Source organism: Pteropus medius, unplaced genomic scaffold, assembly GCF_902729225.1.
Source record: "Pteropus medius unplaced genomic scaffold, Ma_sr-lr_union100, whole genome shotgun sequence".
In the NCBI taxonomy this organism is placed as follows: Eukaryota; Metazoa; Chordata; class Mammalia; order Chiroptera; family Pteropodidae; genus Pteropus; species Pteropus medius.
Window position 1 is genome coordinate 16034026 of NW_024350319.1, and position 19647 is coordinate 16053672.

The 19647-nt window shown below is 39.7% G+C and overlaps 1 protein-coding gene across 3 annotated transcripts in view; it reads right to left on the reverse strand.

The window, feature by feature from the left end:
- The window catches only part of LPAR3 (lysophosphatidic acid receptor 3), a 74164-nt gene that overhangs the window by 41955 nt on the left and 12562 nt on the right, over positions 1-19647 (reverse strand). For 2 of the 3 annotated variants that reach the window (XM_039838710.1, XM_039838711.1), the window contains exon 2: positions 7246-8002. In XM_039838710.1, the coding sequence (XP_039694644.1) occupies positions 7246-7981 (736 nt within the window). In that variant the 5' untranslated portion in view covers positions 7982-8002. Of the gene's footprint in view, positions 1-7245; positions 8003-12353; positions 12434-19647 lie in introns of those variants that run through there. The other variant, XM_039838709.1, reaches the window with a different exon arrangement.

Sequence of the window (19647 nt, forward strand, 5' to 3'; positions counted from 1 at the left end):
CCCAGGGATTCTGGTTAGCTTCTCTGGACTCTTGGTTTCGTGTGTGTGTGTGTGTGTGTGTGTGTGTGTGTGTGTGTGTGTGTGTGTGTCTTTTAAAAATGGAGCAAGGACATTTCATTGGTGAAGCTCCTTAACAGGAAAAAGGCCTGGATTCTGGTCCTTATTCTTTTCAGACAAAGAGTGAATTTCCCAATCCTGGTAAAGGTAATAATAGTATTTTACTATCCAGGTAGGTATCCAGGTAGGATTCACTAGCAAGAATGGGGACAGTGTCTTTGAGGACTGTTTTACAGATCTACACACAGATGTTGGTGCTATATAATGGGATTCTTATTGAACTAGCACTTGACAGTCAGCATCTCACAAGTTTTATTCATAAATGTTACAAAAGTGAAATGAATTATTAATGTAAAGATCACCCGTCAGAGATGGGAATCATTAACAGAATTTCGCTCAGGCTGGGGGGTGGGGGATGTTGGTTGGTTTACGGAAACTAGCGGTGCAAGCGCAGAGCTTTTCATTTCCGTTGTGACCGTGTGTTCAGATTGGCCTGGGTCCCCAGGAATCGAGCTGGTGCCATTTGTCAGCTGTCAGACAGCCTCTGCAAAGCACACTCAGTTAGCTTCCTCCTGGCTATTTGTCCACATTATAAAACCTTCCATCATGATGGCGCCAACAGTAGGCCTCCAGTCTCTGTCTCTACAATACCTGTAACATTACTGGGGAAAAACAGGCCCTCTGCTTAAATATAAGGCAAGGCTCTTAAGAGTCAAATTAAGATCTAACAAGAGTAGATCTTAAGAGTAGTACTCTCCTTAGTACTTAGTACCTACTACGTCAGCTGTTTAGTACTTACTCTGTACCAAGCACTATGCTAGGTACTTTATGAACATTATCTCATTGTATCCTGAAAACCTTACCATCCCAGAGGTACTGATATTATCTCCATTTTACAGATTGGGAAACTAAGTCACAGAAAGGTTAGGTAAGTTGCTCAAGGTCATACAACTTAGAAGCAGCAAAGCCAGGATATAAATGTGGTCCCTTTCCTATTCCAAAGCCCCTATTCTCACCATTTACTTTAATGAACATAAAGTTTGAAGAGTGTGGAGCTGTTGTTCCCTGGGAGATATTGTCATAACTGTTGCTATCAAGTTGCAAAATCTTTAAAATCAATTAAGAGTGAGCTAAACACTGAGAGATCAAGTGACTTTACAGAAATAAATGTAAATAGAAATCAAGAGAGATATAGGTTATAAATACCATTATTTGGGTCGATGCTGTTCTGGCCCCATCACTTACAAGAGGCTGCAAACTAACCTTGAAAAGTAGAGTCCTGGAGTCAATCTGCTTGGACTCCAATCTCAGCTCTGCTTCTAATCATGGGCAAGACACTGAACCCTTCTGGGCCTCAGTTTCCTCATCTGGTAATAATAACAGAACCACAGAGTTGTCGTGAAGATTAAATGAAATAAAATATGTAAATGCTCAGGACCATATATAACACAATGAATATTAACTCATTATTTTCACCAGTATGGATCTATGGGCAAGATGCTTAAGTCTATCCAAGTTTCCTCATCTATAAAACAGATCTGCAGAGATGTTATGAGGATTGAGTGAAATAAAATCCTAAAAGCATGTAACACGCAGACCTCCTCACAGGAGGCACTCAAAAATATTCATCTGTTTTCTTCTTCTCAAGATAGCACTATCACTTACTTACCCTTCTGAGACCTCAGTCTTCCATATTATAAAATTCTCCAGCCACTGGAACCCCACAGGCATGTCACGACCAGAGCCCACCAAAGGCCAGGCTGGATGTGAGGAAACCTGGGTTCTACTTGTAGTTCCAGCTTTTGAAAAGCCACTTAACTTCCCGAAACCTTAATTTCCTCATTTATTCATTCTATTGTAATCTTGACAAGTGAGTTCCAGACAGCACTTTGCACGTTAGATGTGCAGAGAGAGATAAGGTACAACATTTGACTTCAAAGAGCGCACATTCTATTTCAAAATAAAGGCATATAAACAATTAGGTACATTAACTGAAGCATGGACAAGACAGAGGTGGCCCAAAGGAGGTAGTAATCAGATTTACCTAGGTAGGGCAAGGAAAAAAAGATTCAGAGATAATAGGCCCTTGATTTCAGTCTTCCAAGATGAACGGGAGTTTCCCAGGCAGAACCAGAGGAAAGGTATTCCAGCAAGTGCAAAGGCTTAAGGATGCAAAACGAGGAACTGTAAATAATTAATTACAACTGAGTACAGAATGGATCTAGGGGAGTGGCAGGAGAATAGAATAATATCTTCCCCGCTTACCTTGAAATGGATTTCGGTGAGACTGAATGAGAACCATGTATTAAAACAATGAAAAAGACACAGTGTTGCAGAAACTTCATGTATGATTATTAGTAGTACTCTAGCAAGGCTCATGATAGTACTTAATTTTCACCCATTTCCTAGCATGAGAACTCCAGGTATTGTTTCCTCTCTTACCACCACTTTGCCTCCTACCTCTCTCCCCTGAGAGAAGGCAAGGAGTTGGCATTGATCTAAGTAGAGAGGTGGGAGGAAGAAAAACATTCAGCTCTTTGTTTCAATTACAAATCTTTTCAAAGTCCCTTAACTGTAATGTTTCTCATATTTTAAAAGAGTTCAGTTCTTATTAGCCAAAAAAGAAACCTTGACCCTAAGACCATGGCTTTTCAAACATTCTTGATCATAATCCTTTAAAAAAATACATTTTATACCACAATCCAGTGCACACACACGCGTTATGAAACAATACTTAAAACAAGCTTATACCTATTATATGCAATGCACTCAGATATCTTCTCTCGTATTTTGATATTTAAAAAAGTGTTAAGTTACAATCTCCTAATTGATTTCATTACTTGCTAGTAAGTCACAACCTGCAGTTTAAAAACACCCTAAGAAACAGAAAGGTTCACAGAAAATTTCAAAAATACGGCTCACAAATCCCTTCACAACCTTTCTTTTCTTTTGCATTTTAAGACATTGCAAAATAGAAGGAAGTCCAGCCTGTTTCCTGGGAAACAAAATATCCCTGTGTGCAGTTGACATGGTGTGTTGTCTGACAATAAATTAGAGGTTTCTACATGGGGTTTCTTGTGTGCTTGGTTGCTGCAGCCGACTAGGCATGTTGACAAGTCGAATTTCAAAAAACAGGACTTTCTCTTAAGCAGGGCATTGGTGCTCTGTAGAAAATAGGATCATATGTCTCTAACGTCTTTTCAATAAGAACATTCAACAAGCAACTTCCATCAGGTAAAGGGCCCACCACACATCATAACCCAGAAGTGAGCAAGCATTCTGCCTCGGGGCTACTGAAATGGGAACACGATGACTAGATGCCTTTCCAATCATGCGCAGATTTAAAATTTACACCACTATCATCACTACCACCACATCCCTCCACAAGGAAAGAATCTGCTCCCCATCCAGCTCCATATGCTTTTATGTTCAACCAAAATCTTAAAGCTGGAAAGAAAAACAAGGGACATCTGGTCTACCTCGCTCCTTCCAAAGAGGATGGCCAGCTAAATATTTCCAGGACAGAGCTAAACTATTTCCCTGTGGACCACAACACACATCTGTGCCCCCTCTCCCCATGGCCTTCCTTGTGGTATGGCAAAAGTTTTAGATGTTTCTAACATTGTACTTTTGATTATACTACTTCTCCTACTTAGAATATACAAACGCTATAGCCCCTGTCCATCCCTTCTTCTCTCTCTGAAATGAGAAAAGCTCGCTGAATTTATGCAACTTTTTACTTCTTAGATGCTGTTTAATAGATAGTTAATGTATATTTATTTATTGGCTTTCTAATATTTATAAGGTGTGTTTATAAGAAACTTAAAGTTTAAATTAACCTTTCCTACAAAATATGTATCAAGGAGTAAATAGAAAGCTTTAGCATTTTATCATGAAGATATTTAAAGCAGATAATCATTATAGAAATAAATATTAAGCTATTTGTTTCCATATACTCAGAACCAGTGACAACAATGACAGATGTCAGAACTGTTGATTTTTCTAATATTCTATCATATGGGAGACACTTGTCTTAGGCAAGTGAATTTTTGCATGCATCAGAGCAACTGAGGGGCTTCCTCCCTAAGAAGATACTGTTGTAGATGCTCTCATAGAGACCCTGTGCACTGACACACAATCCACAGAACTCTGTGTTGGCTTTGGTTACTTTTTATAATAGGACCATTGAATTTTATAACCTTGAAAGGACTTAAAGATTATCTATTTCACCTCAGATGAGGAACTTTAACCAAGAAAAGATGAGCTAATGTGCTTCAGATCACCCTTGCAGAAAATGACAGAGTTGGGGCTACAACCCAAACCTTCTGTTATCCAAAGAAATCAGGAGCTAGAAGTCTAGAAACCTCATCCCACCTAGCTCTTCAGTTTCATTTCCCCCGTGCCCAAACTTCCCGTCTTCCGCCAGACACCTCTGTCTCACCACTGAAGAACTTCCCCAAGCCCTCAACACCAAACTGTCTCCCTGTCATTAACCAATTCCCCATTGTTGTTGCATCTCAGTGCCACGACTTCTCCTATCGGACTTGGCAACTTCACTATTTATTCCAGTTTTTCTCTTATCCAATACCACACTTGCCGAAACCACACAGCTCCTTTAGTTTAAACCCTCCTTTACTCGAAACTGAAGCTCATGACCATGACTATCTCACATAGAGTCTTATTCTCTCCACCTAGGATTACAGAAACCTTTTCTATCTCATATTGTATATGATATACAATATGCTAAAAGGAAAAAAGTTTTCTCCTTAATTGGGCAGATAATTTCTCAAAACAATCAGCCAAGCAAATGATTATGTTTGCAAGTCAAGCAGGGAAAGCAGCAGAGTTCGCTGACACTACCAATAAATATCAAACTTTACGCTTTACTGAAAATATCCTCTCGGGCTCAAGAGTGGAAAAATTGATTAGTGTGACTCCTCCTTTTCTTATCCTTAGCTATATTCTTGTCAAGGCTCTCAAAGAAGAATGAGGTGGTCAAAGAAGAAGACAGGACAAAGGGGACACCAGTAAAAAGTCCAAACAAATCAAAACTAGCTCCAGAGTGTGGTGCTAAACATGTGGACCCCAAAGGCCCATGGGTCAGTCTTGGCTGTACCAGGAACAGCTGAGTGACCCTGGGCATACTGCTTAAACTGTCTGCTCAGTTTCTTCATCTGGCAGATAGGGTAATAGTAGTACTTACCTCACAGGGTTGCCATGACAACTAAATAAGTGAATACATATAAGATTCTTAGGACAATGCTTGACATAAATACTTGTTACCTAAGATAAATCCTGAGTTTGAAATGATTTTGACAATCATGCTGTGAGTCTGCTGACCTCCAAATCTTACTAGCAGTTTCAGAATCTGGCAGCAATTTGTTTTCCCTACTACACTGCATACACCCTGTACCTTTCAGTATGAACTGTTTTCCAAGAATTCATTTCATAATTCCTTCATCGGGATTTGATAGAAATAGACCCCTGGATCTCCAATAACAATTCCCACTGCCTCAGCCACCACACATGGTGAAGAAAGGCCTCCAACATAGAGGACAAAGCCTGTGAAAACACAAAAGCTCTTGTATGCTCACTCATCGCAAATTCTACCTGTAACCCAGGACTGAGGCTGGGGGACAACAGGCCACTTACCACGGAGGAAACAAAATGAAGGGAAAATTCTTCACACCAAACATGTCTTCTTGGGGCTCCCAGTACAAAGCAAACTCCTGAGAGCTCTTCTAGCTCTGTCCTACGGCCTCTCCTTCCTTTCTTTCTTCATTTTATTCTGATCAGCCTCTTGGCTACACTAAATTTGCTCTTCTCAAGGTCACCAAAAAACTACCACTCTGCTAAACCCAGGAAGCTCATCTGACTCCATCTCTCAAGAGGTCGCCACTGCTGACACTCAGTTTCCTTCAACGGCTCCCCGATCTTGGCTTCTAGGCCACCATATTCGTGGTTCCTGGCTATCCCTTCTGGGGTTCCTATGAGTCGTTACTCCCTGCATTCCTGACCTCCTCACACTGGTGCGCCTTGAGGCTCATGCCTTGGTTCTCTTTTCTCCTCCATGGCATGCTCACCCAGTATTTGTGGTTTAAAATACCATTTCTTACCCCCAATGACTCTCAAATATAGGTCTCCAGCCTGGACCTAAATCCTGAACCGATTCATACATCCAACTGCCTACCCAGCAACTCCACTGGGATGTCTAATAGGATCCTAAACTTAGCTTGTCCAAAACCAAACTCCTGACCTTCCTGCCAAATCTCCTCCTCTTCTGTCTTCCCCATCTTGGTAAATGACACTCCCCACTTTCCCCTCCTCCTCTCACCTTCCTTCATGCCTTACCAGTCAGCAAATCCTATCGACTCTACCTTTAAGAAACATCCAGAATCTGACCACACCTCATCACCTCCAAACTGCCCTCTGGTCCCTGCCACTACCTTCTCTCCTGAGTGCTGAAATGCCCTTGTAAGCAAGTCTCTCATTTTTACCCTTGCTCTACTATAGTATTTTCTCAAAACAGCAGCCAGAGAGATGCCATTAAAACAAAAGTCAAATCACGTCACTCTCTTATTCAAAACCTTGAATGACTTCTCATCTCACTTGGAAAAAACAAAGTCCTCATGATAACTGCACAGCCCTGCATACTCTGAGTCACCCCATTCTGCTCCCTCAGCTCTGACCTCATCGCCTCGTACTCTCCCCTTGCTCACTCTCCTCCAACCACGTTGGCCTCCTTCTGTTCAGGGTGCCTGTGCTTGCTGTATCTCCTATCTAGAACACCCTTCCTCAGCACTCACAAGCTTCATGCCCTGAGCACCTTCACACCCATACTCAAAAGTCATCTCCTACATGAAGCTGTCCCTCACAATCCTTTTTAAAATCACAACCTGTATCGCTTAGCACTCTTTATCTCCCTTCCCTGCTTTCTTTTTTCCAATAAGAGTCTACCTCTTATTTTATGAATTTTATAATAAAATTTATTATAAAATTATTTTGTTTCCCATCGAAATACTCATTTTGTCTTCCACTACTAGAGTACAAGCTCCAGGGAAGTGGGGATTTATGTCTGTTCGTGTTCCTGCTGCACTCCTACTACCTAGGAGGTGCCTTGTATACAGTAGGTACTCAGGAAATATTTGCTGCATGAATGGGAATAATGGCTCACTTGGTTCCTCTTACCTAAGACAGTCATCACCGTCTTCATTAGCTTCATGGGTGTCCTCCGGCGGCTGATGGACCCACTCGTGTGTGGGGACAAGACGTTGGTTTTCCTCTTGACATACATGTAGATTCGTAGGTACACCACAACCATGATGAAGAAGGCAACAAGGTTGGACACGGTCCAGAAAATGAGGTAACTCCTACTGTAAATGGGGGCCAGGGAAGAACAGGTAGAGATGTCACAGAGGCAATTCCAGCCCAGTGTGGGGACTGCCCCCATAAAGATGGCGATGGCCCAGACGAACAAAATGAGCAGCGTCACCCTCTTTTTGGTCAGGTTGCTGTGGACCCGCATCCTCATGATTGACATGTGCCTCTCCACGGCAATAACCAGCAAATTAGTCAGGGAGGCGGTCAAGCTCGTGTCCAGAAGCCCCTGACGGAGAAACCAGCGGTTGACAGTCAAGGTTTTTGAAACAGGGCCCGTGTTAAACATCAGGAATACATAGGCAATTCCAGCAAAGAAATCTGCAGCAGCTAGGTTAGCCAACAGGTAGTAGAAGGGGAAATGAAATTTTCTGTTTTTGATCACTGCTGCGATGACCAGAGAATTAGAAAAAAAAATAAACAGGCAGAAAAATGTTCCAACACATAAAACGATCACAAGCTTCGTTCCTGTCCAGTCATCAGCAGTGTCAGTGTTGCTCCTATTATAAAAAAAGTCCATGTGCTTATCATAGTGACACTCATTCATTGTGGAGAAGAAATGAACATCCTAGGAAGAAATTTAAAGAAGAAACAAATATCACTCTTTGCAAAATCAATCACTAAACCAATTGCCACTGCTAAGCTTCTTGTCTGGACAGCTCCTGTCCCTCCTTCAGATCTCAGTAAATGTCCCTTATTTTAAAGGACCCTAGCCCCTGACTTCCCATCACAGCATTTATCTCACATCAGTAATTGTCTGGCTGTTTCCCAGACAAGGCGTAAGCTCAGCAAGTGAGAGTATGGGTCTATGTCGTTCACCATTACAACCCCAGGGCCCATTTGCCTTGGCTGTCTCATGACAGGTATTTGCTGAATGCTGGCTGAATGAATGAATGAATGATCATGGAGGAAGCAATAGGTCCAATGTTCTGAGCCCTGCAATATCCACTCTGCATGAATGCTTTCTCCTGGTGGCTTCCAGCTTATTTCTTATTTATGGGTTCTGCTCATTAATCAAAGGTTGATTGGTAATACCAGGCACGTTCTTGCCAAGATAACGGGTATTGAGTTTCTTTTCACGTGACCAAATGGCTTCCTCAAGAGATCAATTTTCCACCACTCTGATTGCGTTCTTGATCCTCCCTTTGCCATCTTTTGGCTTCAAGCTACAATGATGACACTCACTGTTAAGCATGTGGTGTAGGGCTGGAGACTGGCCTCAATGTTCCTTCCTTACCTGTGCGTTCTCTTCCATACTCTCCTAATCCAAATTGTACCAGTGTGAATTTGTTTACTAGATTCCCCAACTCAATTACTTCAGGTCAATTTCTTTCCCTGGGCTCTCTTCAACACAGCAGGTGCACAAAGGGTAGGCCTCCACGGCCAAAACAGATCTGGAGTTTGGGCAGATGTCCAAGGATATGAGAACATACCTGCCAAGTGAAGGCAAGTCCTCAGGACACATGTCTGAAAATAGGCCCCAAATAAGGGTATCGAGCAGATAGGGAAGACACTAATCTCGGGATAAGATCTCTTGGACCCCAAAAGTGAGGGATTGTGGACAAGAGGGGCTGGGCAGGGGCTCTGTGCTTGGTGGGAAGATCAGGTGTTCTGCCTCACAGGGTTTTGGCCACAACCATGAAAGGTCCAATCAAAAGAGACTGGGATTGAAGCCAAGATACCTAGCTTCTGAGAATAATCAGGGGCTCCCTCACAAGGCTACAATTATCTGCTGGAGAACCAGAGACCCAGTAGGCCCAGGAACTGAGCAGTCCTCTGGTGGAAATGAAGTGGCTCTAACAGTTAACACTTAAAAGGATCTCCTCCCCCATCCCCCAAAAACGGATCTCCCCCTTTTAAGATTCTTACAATTCGGCAATTCAATACCACATCCAGAATCAGGATAAGCAGATCAGATATCAATTTGAAGTAGTATGAAATAGAAATATATCTTAGACAGTCTTTTTAATTTATATTTTAACGGTATAATGGTATTTTTAAATGAATTAGAAACATGCCTCATTCACACAACAGACGGAAGGTAAGAATATCACTTTATACGCTTAAAATAAACAAACTAGGAGTGGTCTCAAAAGACAAATGGTTCTAGTGCCTTTCAATTACAAGAAAGGGGACTCGATTTTAATAATGACAAAACAATGTCTTTCATAGACATTCACCAATATTTGATTGCCAATATCAGATAACATCATAAAACAGGCCAATATATCTACACTATATTATGATAATTTTACCAAATTAAAAAAATATATATATATATAAAATCATTTTAATAGTGTTATAATATTCCAGTATATGAATATACCACTTTACTAACTAATCCCTAAATACTGGACATTTAGGTTGCTTCCAATATTTTGCTTCTTTAAACATGGCTACATTCTTTTGCATTAATTTTTACATACTTGGCCAATTATTTCCTTAAGATTAATCCAAAGATTTCAAGTTGATGAAGTAAAAGATGTAAATTTATTTAAAAGTTTCTGATACGTAGTGCCAAACTGTCCTTAAGACAGATTGTATTTCTAATCCTACTAGCAGTATATGAGAGTTGAATAGAAAATATGAATCTAGCGAAATTCGATTTAAATATCTAAGAAGAAAATTCAGCTTTCAATAGTGTTGAAAGTATATAGAAATTCAAGACTAACAATTCAAACATCACATGAGAAATTTTAATGATGCAATTGTGTCTTTTCGCTAATGAAAAATGGTGTATTTTATTTTGCTATATGCTCTAGATAGCTAAGAAAAACACATTTCCAATTTAAAATTATACTATCCTTGATTAACTCATCAGCATCATCAACATTAATATGTCAGAAAGATGTTGGAATTATAATACTACCGAAAAAACTTTAAATTTTCCTGATTTCTTTTTGAAGGGTTCTTAACATTTTAGTTTTGGTTCATAAATTTGGTTGAATTTGTAATTATATCATACCCTAAAACCTCAATGATTTTTACTTCAAAATCTTCAATTTCAAATCCCCCACCCCCCATCAAAACCAAATGGCACATTTTTAGACATGTTTTAAAAAAATTGTCCTAAGGCTGAGAAGTAGTTTTGTCTTACAAAGTTGAGGAACCATAGAAAAACCATAATTAACCAGAACATCCATCGAGCACTTCCACCTACCTCTATCACAAATTCTACTGAAATAGACAACAAGAGCAAAAAAAAAAAAAAAGTTTATGTAAGGCATTGGTGAAAAAACATCCACAGAATACAATATTATGCAGCCATTGAAAATCACGTTTTCCCTGAAGTTGTAGTAATATGAGAAAAAGCTCATGCCATTATTTTAATTACAAATTATATATATGCATACATTTACATATTATACATACATGCAAACATAAATAAGCATGTGTATATTATGTCTATTTTTAAAAGATACAGAAAAAAAGATTAAAAAATCTTTTTAAATTAGGAATGGTGGAATTGTGGGTCATTTTTTTAAATTTCAGTTTTTTTCTATGTTCCACATTTTCTGTAATAAACAAATAGACTTAAATGCTAGTTTAAAAAATGTCTTAGCACACATTCTACTAATGTATTCTACTTGTCTTTGACAACTACAGTCTGAAAAATCAAAATTAATGTTCAAAGGAAAAGCCTCAAGGATTTGCTAATCTTCATTATTACTATTCTTACCAGCAAAGTGCACTTCAGAGTTTTCCAGTGATAATGAAAATAAAATGGTTTTCTACTTAAGACTCCATGTAACCATAAAACCTTAAATGCTGACAACTAACCAAATCAGGACATCGTTTTCCCCAGTTCTCCTGTAGAACATTTCCCAGTGCAATCTCCCCAGAGCTCCAGAAATGAATAACCGGAAGTTTTGTGAATTAGTATTTTTGTTTTTTTTTCCTTTGCCGTATACTGCCAAACTTGTTGACAATCCCCAATACATATTAACTACAGATCACCGTATTTTCTTAGCTGGAAATTATCAAAAACTTTGGCAAGCTTATAACAAACGATCAATTAATCATCTCCTGACCTCTCTCAAACCTTAAAATAGATTCTGTGATCCTAGCCTTAAACATCCCCTTCACAGAGATACCGTCTGTGACTAATTCAAAGTAACCCCACACACTCGAAACTATAAAACTCCTAGAAGAAAACATAGACAGCAAACTCTTTAACATTGCTCTTAGCAATATCTTTTTGGCTATGTCTCCTAGGGTGAGAGCAACAAAAGAAAAAATAAACAAATGCAATGACATCAAACTAAAAAGTTTTTGTACAGTGAAGCAAGCCATCAATAAAATAAAAAGGAGAGGAGATATTTGCATATGATATATCCAATAAGGGGCTAATATCCAAAATATATAAAGAACTCATACAACTTAACACCATAAACAAACAAACAATCCTATTTAAAAATGGGCAGAGGATCTGAATAAACATTTCTCCAAAGAGGATATACAGATACCAACAGACACATGAAAAGATGCTCAACATCACTAATCATCAGGGAAATGCAAATTAAAACCATAATGAGATATCCCCTCACACCTGTCAGAATGGCTGCTATCAATAAATCAAAAATAAAAAGTGCTGGTGAGGATGTAGGGAAAAGGGAACCCTCGTACACTCTTGGTAGGATTATAAATTTGTGCATCCACTATGGAAAACACTATGGAGATCTCTCAAAATTAAAAAGTGAGCTGCCATACAATCTAGCAACTCCACTTCTGGGTGTTTATCCAAAGGAGACAAAAACACTAATTCAAAATGACAAATGCATCCCTATTTTCATTGCAACATTGCTAGCAATAGCCAAGATATAGAAGCAACCTAGATGTCCCACAATAGATGAATGAATAAGGAAGCTGTGTTATATATACAATGAAATACTATTCGGCAATGAAAAAAAAAATCTTATCATTTGTGACGATATAGATGGATACAGTACTAAGTGGAATAAGACAGAAATGACAAATACCATATGATTTCACTTATATATGGAATCTAAAACAAACAAAACAAATGAATAAACAAAACAAAATAGAAACAGACCCATAGGGAATAGAGAACAAGCTCATGGTGGCCAAAGGGAAGCGGGGTGAGGATGGGAAGAAAAAAAGAAAAAGAAAGTAACCTCATAGCTCTCACTATCGGAGAGCCCTGTTTATCTTCACCAGAGCACATATCATCTGTTACATATTTTCTTTTGTGTTTATATATTTACAGCCCATCCCCTACCACTAGACCCATCTGCTCCAGCAGAGAAGGCACTCTGCCTTTTATGCTCTCTACAGCATCAGCATTTGTGGAACAAATGAATGAATCTTCATCCTATACTATTTCTTCGCCCACTAAAATGAAAAGGTTCAGTTAAATGTCTTACCTGACTAACAGGTCATCCACATAATATGCCAATTAGAGAACTCCCTCACTTAACTATGTGTTCTTGGGTTACTTACAATCTCCAATTCATTATTACTACTGTATTTTTAATTGCTAATTTTGAGTGATTACTTTGTGTCTACTGCTTGACTAAACATTTTACAAGGGTCGTCTGATTTAATCGTCCCAGCAATGATGTGAATACTATTATCATAGACATTTTGCAGAGGAGGAAACTGCCCTTCTCTAAGGTCACAGAACTAGATCCTGGATTCTACTCAGGCAGAGCTATTCTCCCAAGACAGCGTGCTTACCTACAACATGACACTATCTCTCCAAATACAAACAAAACATCAGACAAAGAGTCATGTTTACAATAACTATAGAATTACCAAACTAGAATGACCCAAACAAATCACATTCAAAGACTGTCTTGCATTATTATTTTTTTTTTTTTAAAAAGAGCAATCTAAATACCCTTTGGGGTTTTTGTTTGTTGGTTTCTTTTGTTTAATAGCTTTAAGAAGCATAGAAAAGACACTTTTCTAAAAATATGTTTTCAAATTTTATAGTACTAGGCCACACAATACAGTCAATTTCAAGACTACTTTAACATTACTAAACTTTAATTCTGCCAAATCCCAAGCTGTTTATTTTTCTCTTTTTTCCTTCTCTTTTATTTTATACTAAAAGTATACAGAACTTGAATAGCTCTGACCCTGAAACAAAAGATGTTAAACTTTGGAGCTACACCACAACTTCAAGCTTCAGTAATTTAAGACTTCATAAAATGTTGGTTTAGGAACTCTATATGTGGAACCCAAATGAAAACTTCATGAGCAAAGCTTTCATTTAGACGCTCCCAAACTTGATTCTCAAAAAAAAAAAAGTCCAGCCAGCTCATAATGTGGAAACAATTATGAAAATTAAGACATCTGAAAACCACTCAAGCAGCTTTTATTTCTAGCTACATCTTACAAGACAAGTTGCTGCTGGCCTTTCAGCTGGCTTTCAGTAACACTCTCCTCTTCCTCCTAGGAAGAATCAGGGTGTATCCAAACCAAGGTCACTTGGTGCTATGCATGTTTTCTTTTCCTGTTGTCCACAAATGTAGAACAGCCTTCACTTCTCTGGAAACCCTAGCCAGATGGGATTTGGAAGCTAGATTAGTTGGTACACTAACAGCCAGAAAAGGGACCACTCCTGCAAAAAAAGCAGTCATGTTTATTCACTAAATTCCTTTTTAATAAGGTATGTTAATGGCAAAATCAGGATGGTATGGGAGATTTAAATCCATATATTACCTCTGAGGATTTTAGCCATTAGTTTCAGGGCTAAAACTCTTCCCAGAAGCCTCTTTCCAGATACCCACAGGGCTCATTTCTACATCTTGTTCCCACTCAAATGTCACTTCATCAGAGATCCCTTCCATGACACTCTGCAAAAGCGCACCTCACCCCAACCTGCTTCCCTTTTCACTCTTTAATGATTTAGTTTTCCTCATGGCATTTCTTACTACCTGACTCTGTCTATTTGGGGTGATGGTCCATCTCCCCATGCACTGAGGATGTCAGAGGCTTTGTGTTGTTATGGTGCATCTTGTATGCTCAACACGTGGCAGGCACTCAGGATACATGCTTACATGTGCCTGCATGCACCTCAACTGTTTATCCATACTAAGCAGTTACTAGTTTCTTCTTCTGCATACTTTCTAATTTGGGTCTCGCAACTTTTTCATTTCCCTATAGACTTGGCTCCAAGCCCTGCTGGCTGAGAAGTGTGAGGAGTGGAGTTTACCACCCTTGGTTTCGCCAGGGTAGATAAGACAGGGTGGTCTGAAGGTCAGTTCCACAATAGAGAACCTTCTCCCAGTCAATACAGACATCAGAACCTACGGCACCTCTTGGGAACATAACTTCAAAAGAGAGAGGGACTAAATGGCCAAAGCTAGAACAATTTGAGCAACAAAATAAAGTGGTATTGAATTATAATCCAAAGTATAAAATAAACATCTATGAGTCCATACTAATATAAGTAAATGACTGAATAAAATAAATGAGAAAGAAGCAAATCTCCCATGCAGAAGAATTCCAAATAAATTATGTGGCTATTGCACCCTAAAGGAAGGGAACAACTCCCACTCCTTAAGTATGGGCTGTGCACAGTGACTTCTTCCCAAAGAAAACAGTACGAAAAGATGGGGGGAGGGAGGGTCACTTTTCAGTGGAGAAACTTGACAAACACGACTTCGGCAAGATGATCAAGGTCAACATCAATAGTGATAAGTCCTGTTGCTAGCCTGTAATCTTAATAGGCTATGTTAAGAATGGAACTTTATCGTTATCTTCTTCCTCAAACCCATAACCCCAGTCTGATCATGAGAAAAACCTCAGACAAATCTCAACTGGAGACATACAAAATTCCTGACCAGTATGCCTCAAAAACTGCCAAGGTCATCAAAATAAAGGTAAATCTGAGAAACTGTCACAGATAAGAAGAAACAAAGGAGATACATCTAAATATAATGTGTCTACCAGATCCTGAAACAGAGAAGGCACATTAGGTAAAAACTAAAGAAATTTGAATGATGTACAGATGCCAGTTAATAATAATGTATCTGAAGTGGTTCACTAATTGTAACAAATGTACCATATCAATGCAAGATATTAATAATAGAGGAAATTGTATGCAGTTGCAGAGTGCAATATGGGAACTCTATACCATCTGCTCAAATTTTCTGTAAATATAAAATGGTTCTATAAATAAATAATTTGTAAGACATTTTTAAAAGCTGGGAGAGAGGATGTTATCAATTTTAAACTGCAGTAATTTCAAAATAAGTAAAGTCCATATGTTTCATATGCAGCTACTTTACTCTTTGCTATGGTAAAACACACAGAAGAGTAGCAGTTTGTCTGAGATTCAATTTAAGTGAAAAATGTCTATAATAGAGTACTAGGAACCTCTGATTTTCTTGAGTAAACTTAATATGTTCATTCCATTTATGCCTTTTAACAGTAGGGCTGTTACAAATCCACTATCCTCTCTTAATACACCAGATCATTTCTCCTAAGAAAGCTAAACTCAACTTTGCTAAAGTTTCATTATTGTTTCTTAAGAACAAATGGTAAACTCAGGCACGTGAAACTGTTCTAATCTAGATCTTCTGTTCCCTACATAGAAACAGGTCTCCACAATACGCCAAGTGCCTCTCCTTGGTAGCAAAGGTCCCAAGACAGCAGCCACACACAGGAGGGGCAGGCACTCACTGGGTACGATTGGGAAATGAGAAATTTCGTGCCTCAAGTCATCTTAGGCTCAGAGGTGGTGACACACAGGGGAAAACTGCAGCCTGAGCTCAGGAGAATAAACAGTTTATTGTGCCAGTGGATGTTTATGAGCCCTTCAGGTAGGGAGGACCGCCTGCTGTACGTCAGCTGGTTCAGCTACTGATTTTCTCTTTCCATAAGTGGGTGGATTTACAGGAAGCCATGGTATACACACACAGCTTCTACCCCCAGGACTTGTTTAATAAACAACTGTAATCAAGTTTATTGTTCCCTAGATGTCACTGATGACTGAAGACTATCTTAAACTTCTTGATTACACAGGAAAGCAAACTTGAAAACATACAGAACTAAACCAAACAAAAAAGGTGAGACACAGATTTTATATGATCAGCAAACTGCCTGGCTTAGTTTATCCAAATGTAATGTAAATCTTTCATTGTGTTTGCTTTCTCCATTAGAGGAAATTTTCATTTCATCTAATTCATTAGGATAGAAAGATGACCGATATATTTTGTCCTTTGACCAGCTTAAAAGTAAAAATGCTAATCTAAATGTTTAAAATTAATAATATTTATATATAACTCCATATGTTCCATTATCTCACAAATAATCTTTAGACCACTGTGTGATCACATGTCAGTAGCTCTGAAGGAGCATGTCAAAATTAAAGTGTAGTCCTTCATAGCTAAAAGAGGTATTCTTGTACAGAGAACGCTGTCGCCCTGTGAAAATGTATTTTGAGAACGCGCAAAGTGCCTGCTCACAGCACATGACTTCCCATGAGAAGAAAATAAGATTTCTTTATGTTGTAAAATTCACAGCAGAAAAAAGTCTTAGTCCAAACTGTTTGTCCTGACCTAACTGTGCTACTGCACAGAGTTGCTTCCCACCTCCTGTCCTGAGAAGAATATTCAACAGTCTCTTGCTCTACATGGTTTATTCTACATAGTACCCCACTGTTACCAGCAAAAGGTCAATTGTGATTGGCTGAGACCCCTCTATGCTTCTGGAGACCACACCAGCCCAGGTTAGTGCCTGGCTGAATCCCGAAACTCTATATAGCAACGAAAATCATGTTTTTAGAGCATGTGACTGCAGTGGGAAACAGTTGTTTTAATTGAGTTTTCAGAGTTTTGAAAGGAGAGTGCTGTTATTGCTAAATAAACAAGTCAGAGAGTCCTCCCAGGCAGGAATTCTACACTTTGGACAGGAAGCAAGTTCATCACTAAAGCAGAAGGCTCACAGCCCTCCCCATCCTGCCTCACTCTCCCACCCCTGGCCAGTCTGACAGTAAAATAGCACATCTGTGTGAAGACAGCCAGGTCATGAAAATACTTGTAAAAGGCATTTGGATGCTGTGCCTGATCTCATCTGTTGGCCCCTCCAGCTCCCCTCGCCAACCTCCTCCACGTGCTCTATGCCCTGCAGGACTGCATCATCCACAGCTTTCCTCACTTTCTAGTGCCTGCCAATGGGAGGTAGAGCAAGAGATCTGGCAGAGGGAGGAGGCCGAGGCTGAGATAATGATTTCCCCTGCTCCCTCCTGGCCAGGCTGCTGTGGGCTGGCTGGGTCAGCTCCTGTCAGGCAGCCTCTCCACACAGACAGCCTTGCGTAGACAGCCTTGCCGGTTCCTTCCCTTGGGCTTTCAGATTGCGGGGTGTTAACTGCCCTTTGCTGTTTCTAGCTCTGGGGTGCTGCACCTTCTCTTGTTGATTTGCATGAACTGTCCCCACCCAGTTACCAAGTTGCCATCCCCCTCCATCACCAGTTTGACTGAAACATGTTTCTTGTGGAACTCTTGAGTAATACAGATGCCATTTAAAGTACATTATAATACAACAGAAAAAGTATTATTTGCAAAGTTTTAATATGTTATGAATTTTCTGAAATTTTTTATTAAGATCTAGTACATGTTAACATTTTTTGGCTATAAACGTAACAACTCTTGGAAAAGAAAAAGAGAAATAAATCATTTATATTCCTAAGGGCACAGATCAGTAGCACAATTCTTTTGATACTCTCAATGTCCCCTTACTCATACTAGAACCCCAGTATATTTCTCTATACATAGTAAGTTATTAAAAAAGTGAGTGACTTAACCACAGGTTATAGGGGTTATATAAAACAAAAATGACTGCGTTGGATTCCAGCAGGTCCCTGCAGAGGGAGTCTACCTCAGATGTCCAGTGTAATCCGGGTCAGTTCCCATGTGTTTGTAGTCTTGTGCACCATGGAAATAAATGACTTGAGTTTGAGTATTAATTTGGGCTCAAGGATTAGCCAGGCTTGAAACAAGATACTGCAGAAAAGAAAGCAGTAGACTTTTCTTTATGATGCCTATGAGGGAGGCGAGGGGAAGAAGAATGACAGCCTGAGCCAAGGGGGCACTGTAGCCTGATATGAGGCAAAAGCAACACTGGCACAGCTACAAGGGCTGCATCCTGGTGAGCACCACTGATCCAGCCCACTCAGCAGCCATTTCCAAGGGTAGGGCTAGCCATGGGCAATGTGAGGCAAGTGCTGCTCTCCTAGAAGCTCTGCAGTTTGCAGCCCTGGTAGAGATGTTATAAATGCAAACGATCTTCAGACCCTGGGGACATGAGGCAGACACAGACCCTGAGTAGACCAAAGCTCAGGGGCTCAGAGCACGGGAAGAGGGGAATGGGAGGCCTCAGGAATAAGCTTATCCCTAGTTCATCAATAGCCTCATTTGATTCTAGCATTCTTCACCTCTGTTGCTTCCAATATGCATAAAAATATGCTTGATGAGACTGGAGGCAGTCCTTGATCTGGAACCTGTACAAATCTATACAACTGGAAATTTCACACATGCATGCATTGATTCTCCTCAAGTGGCTTTTTATTTATTAGATTCGGACTCTCTTTTAGCCACTGGGGAGAGGAGGAATGCCCTGATTTTGCACGATAGAAGCAGTCTCTGCCTCAGTGTCAGCCTATACCACCAGACTGGGAGCTTCCTAAGGGCTAGAAGAGTTTCCTACTCATGTTTGTGCGTCTGGTACCCAATATAGAGGCATGTAGTCAATGCACAACAAATGTTTGCTTCATGTGTTGGCTGACTGATTAGAAGTTAGCTGGCTGGAAGTAGGAGACGAAACCTGATCACACTGTATTGAATAATGCTTGGGTGATTTGGCAGTAGAAAGAAAGTACAGACTACTCCTTCAAGAAACTTAGCTGATAAATTCTTGGAACCTCTCCTATGGTATTCGACATACTTTTTATTAAATATTTATTTGTCCTAACCTCACTTCTAAATCTATTGGGTGCAGAGCTGGTATCTTTCTGCCTCCCTGTTCTTTGAAGCACAAACACAGAACCTTGCTTATAATTGGTATAAAATAAAAACGTGTCCAATTTGATTGAATAATTCCCAACTCCTGTTTCCAGTCTTTTTTCTTTGATTTCACTGTGAAAGCTGACAAATAGTTGTACCCTTCTTGAAACTCCCCTCCCAAGCCTCTACCCTCTCCTGTGTCTCCTATTCTTCCATCAGTCTTGAAATGTACACACTCCTA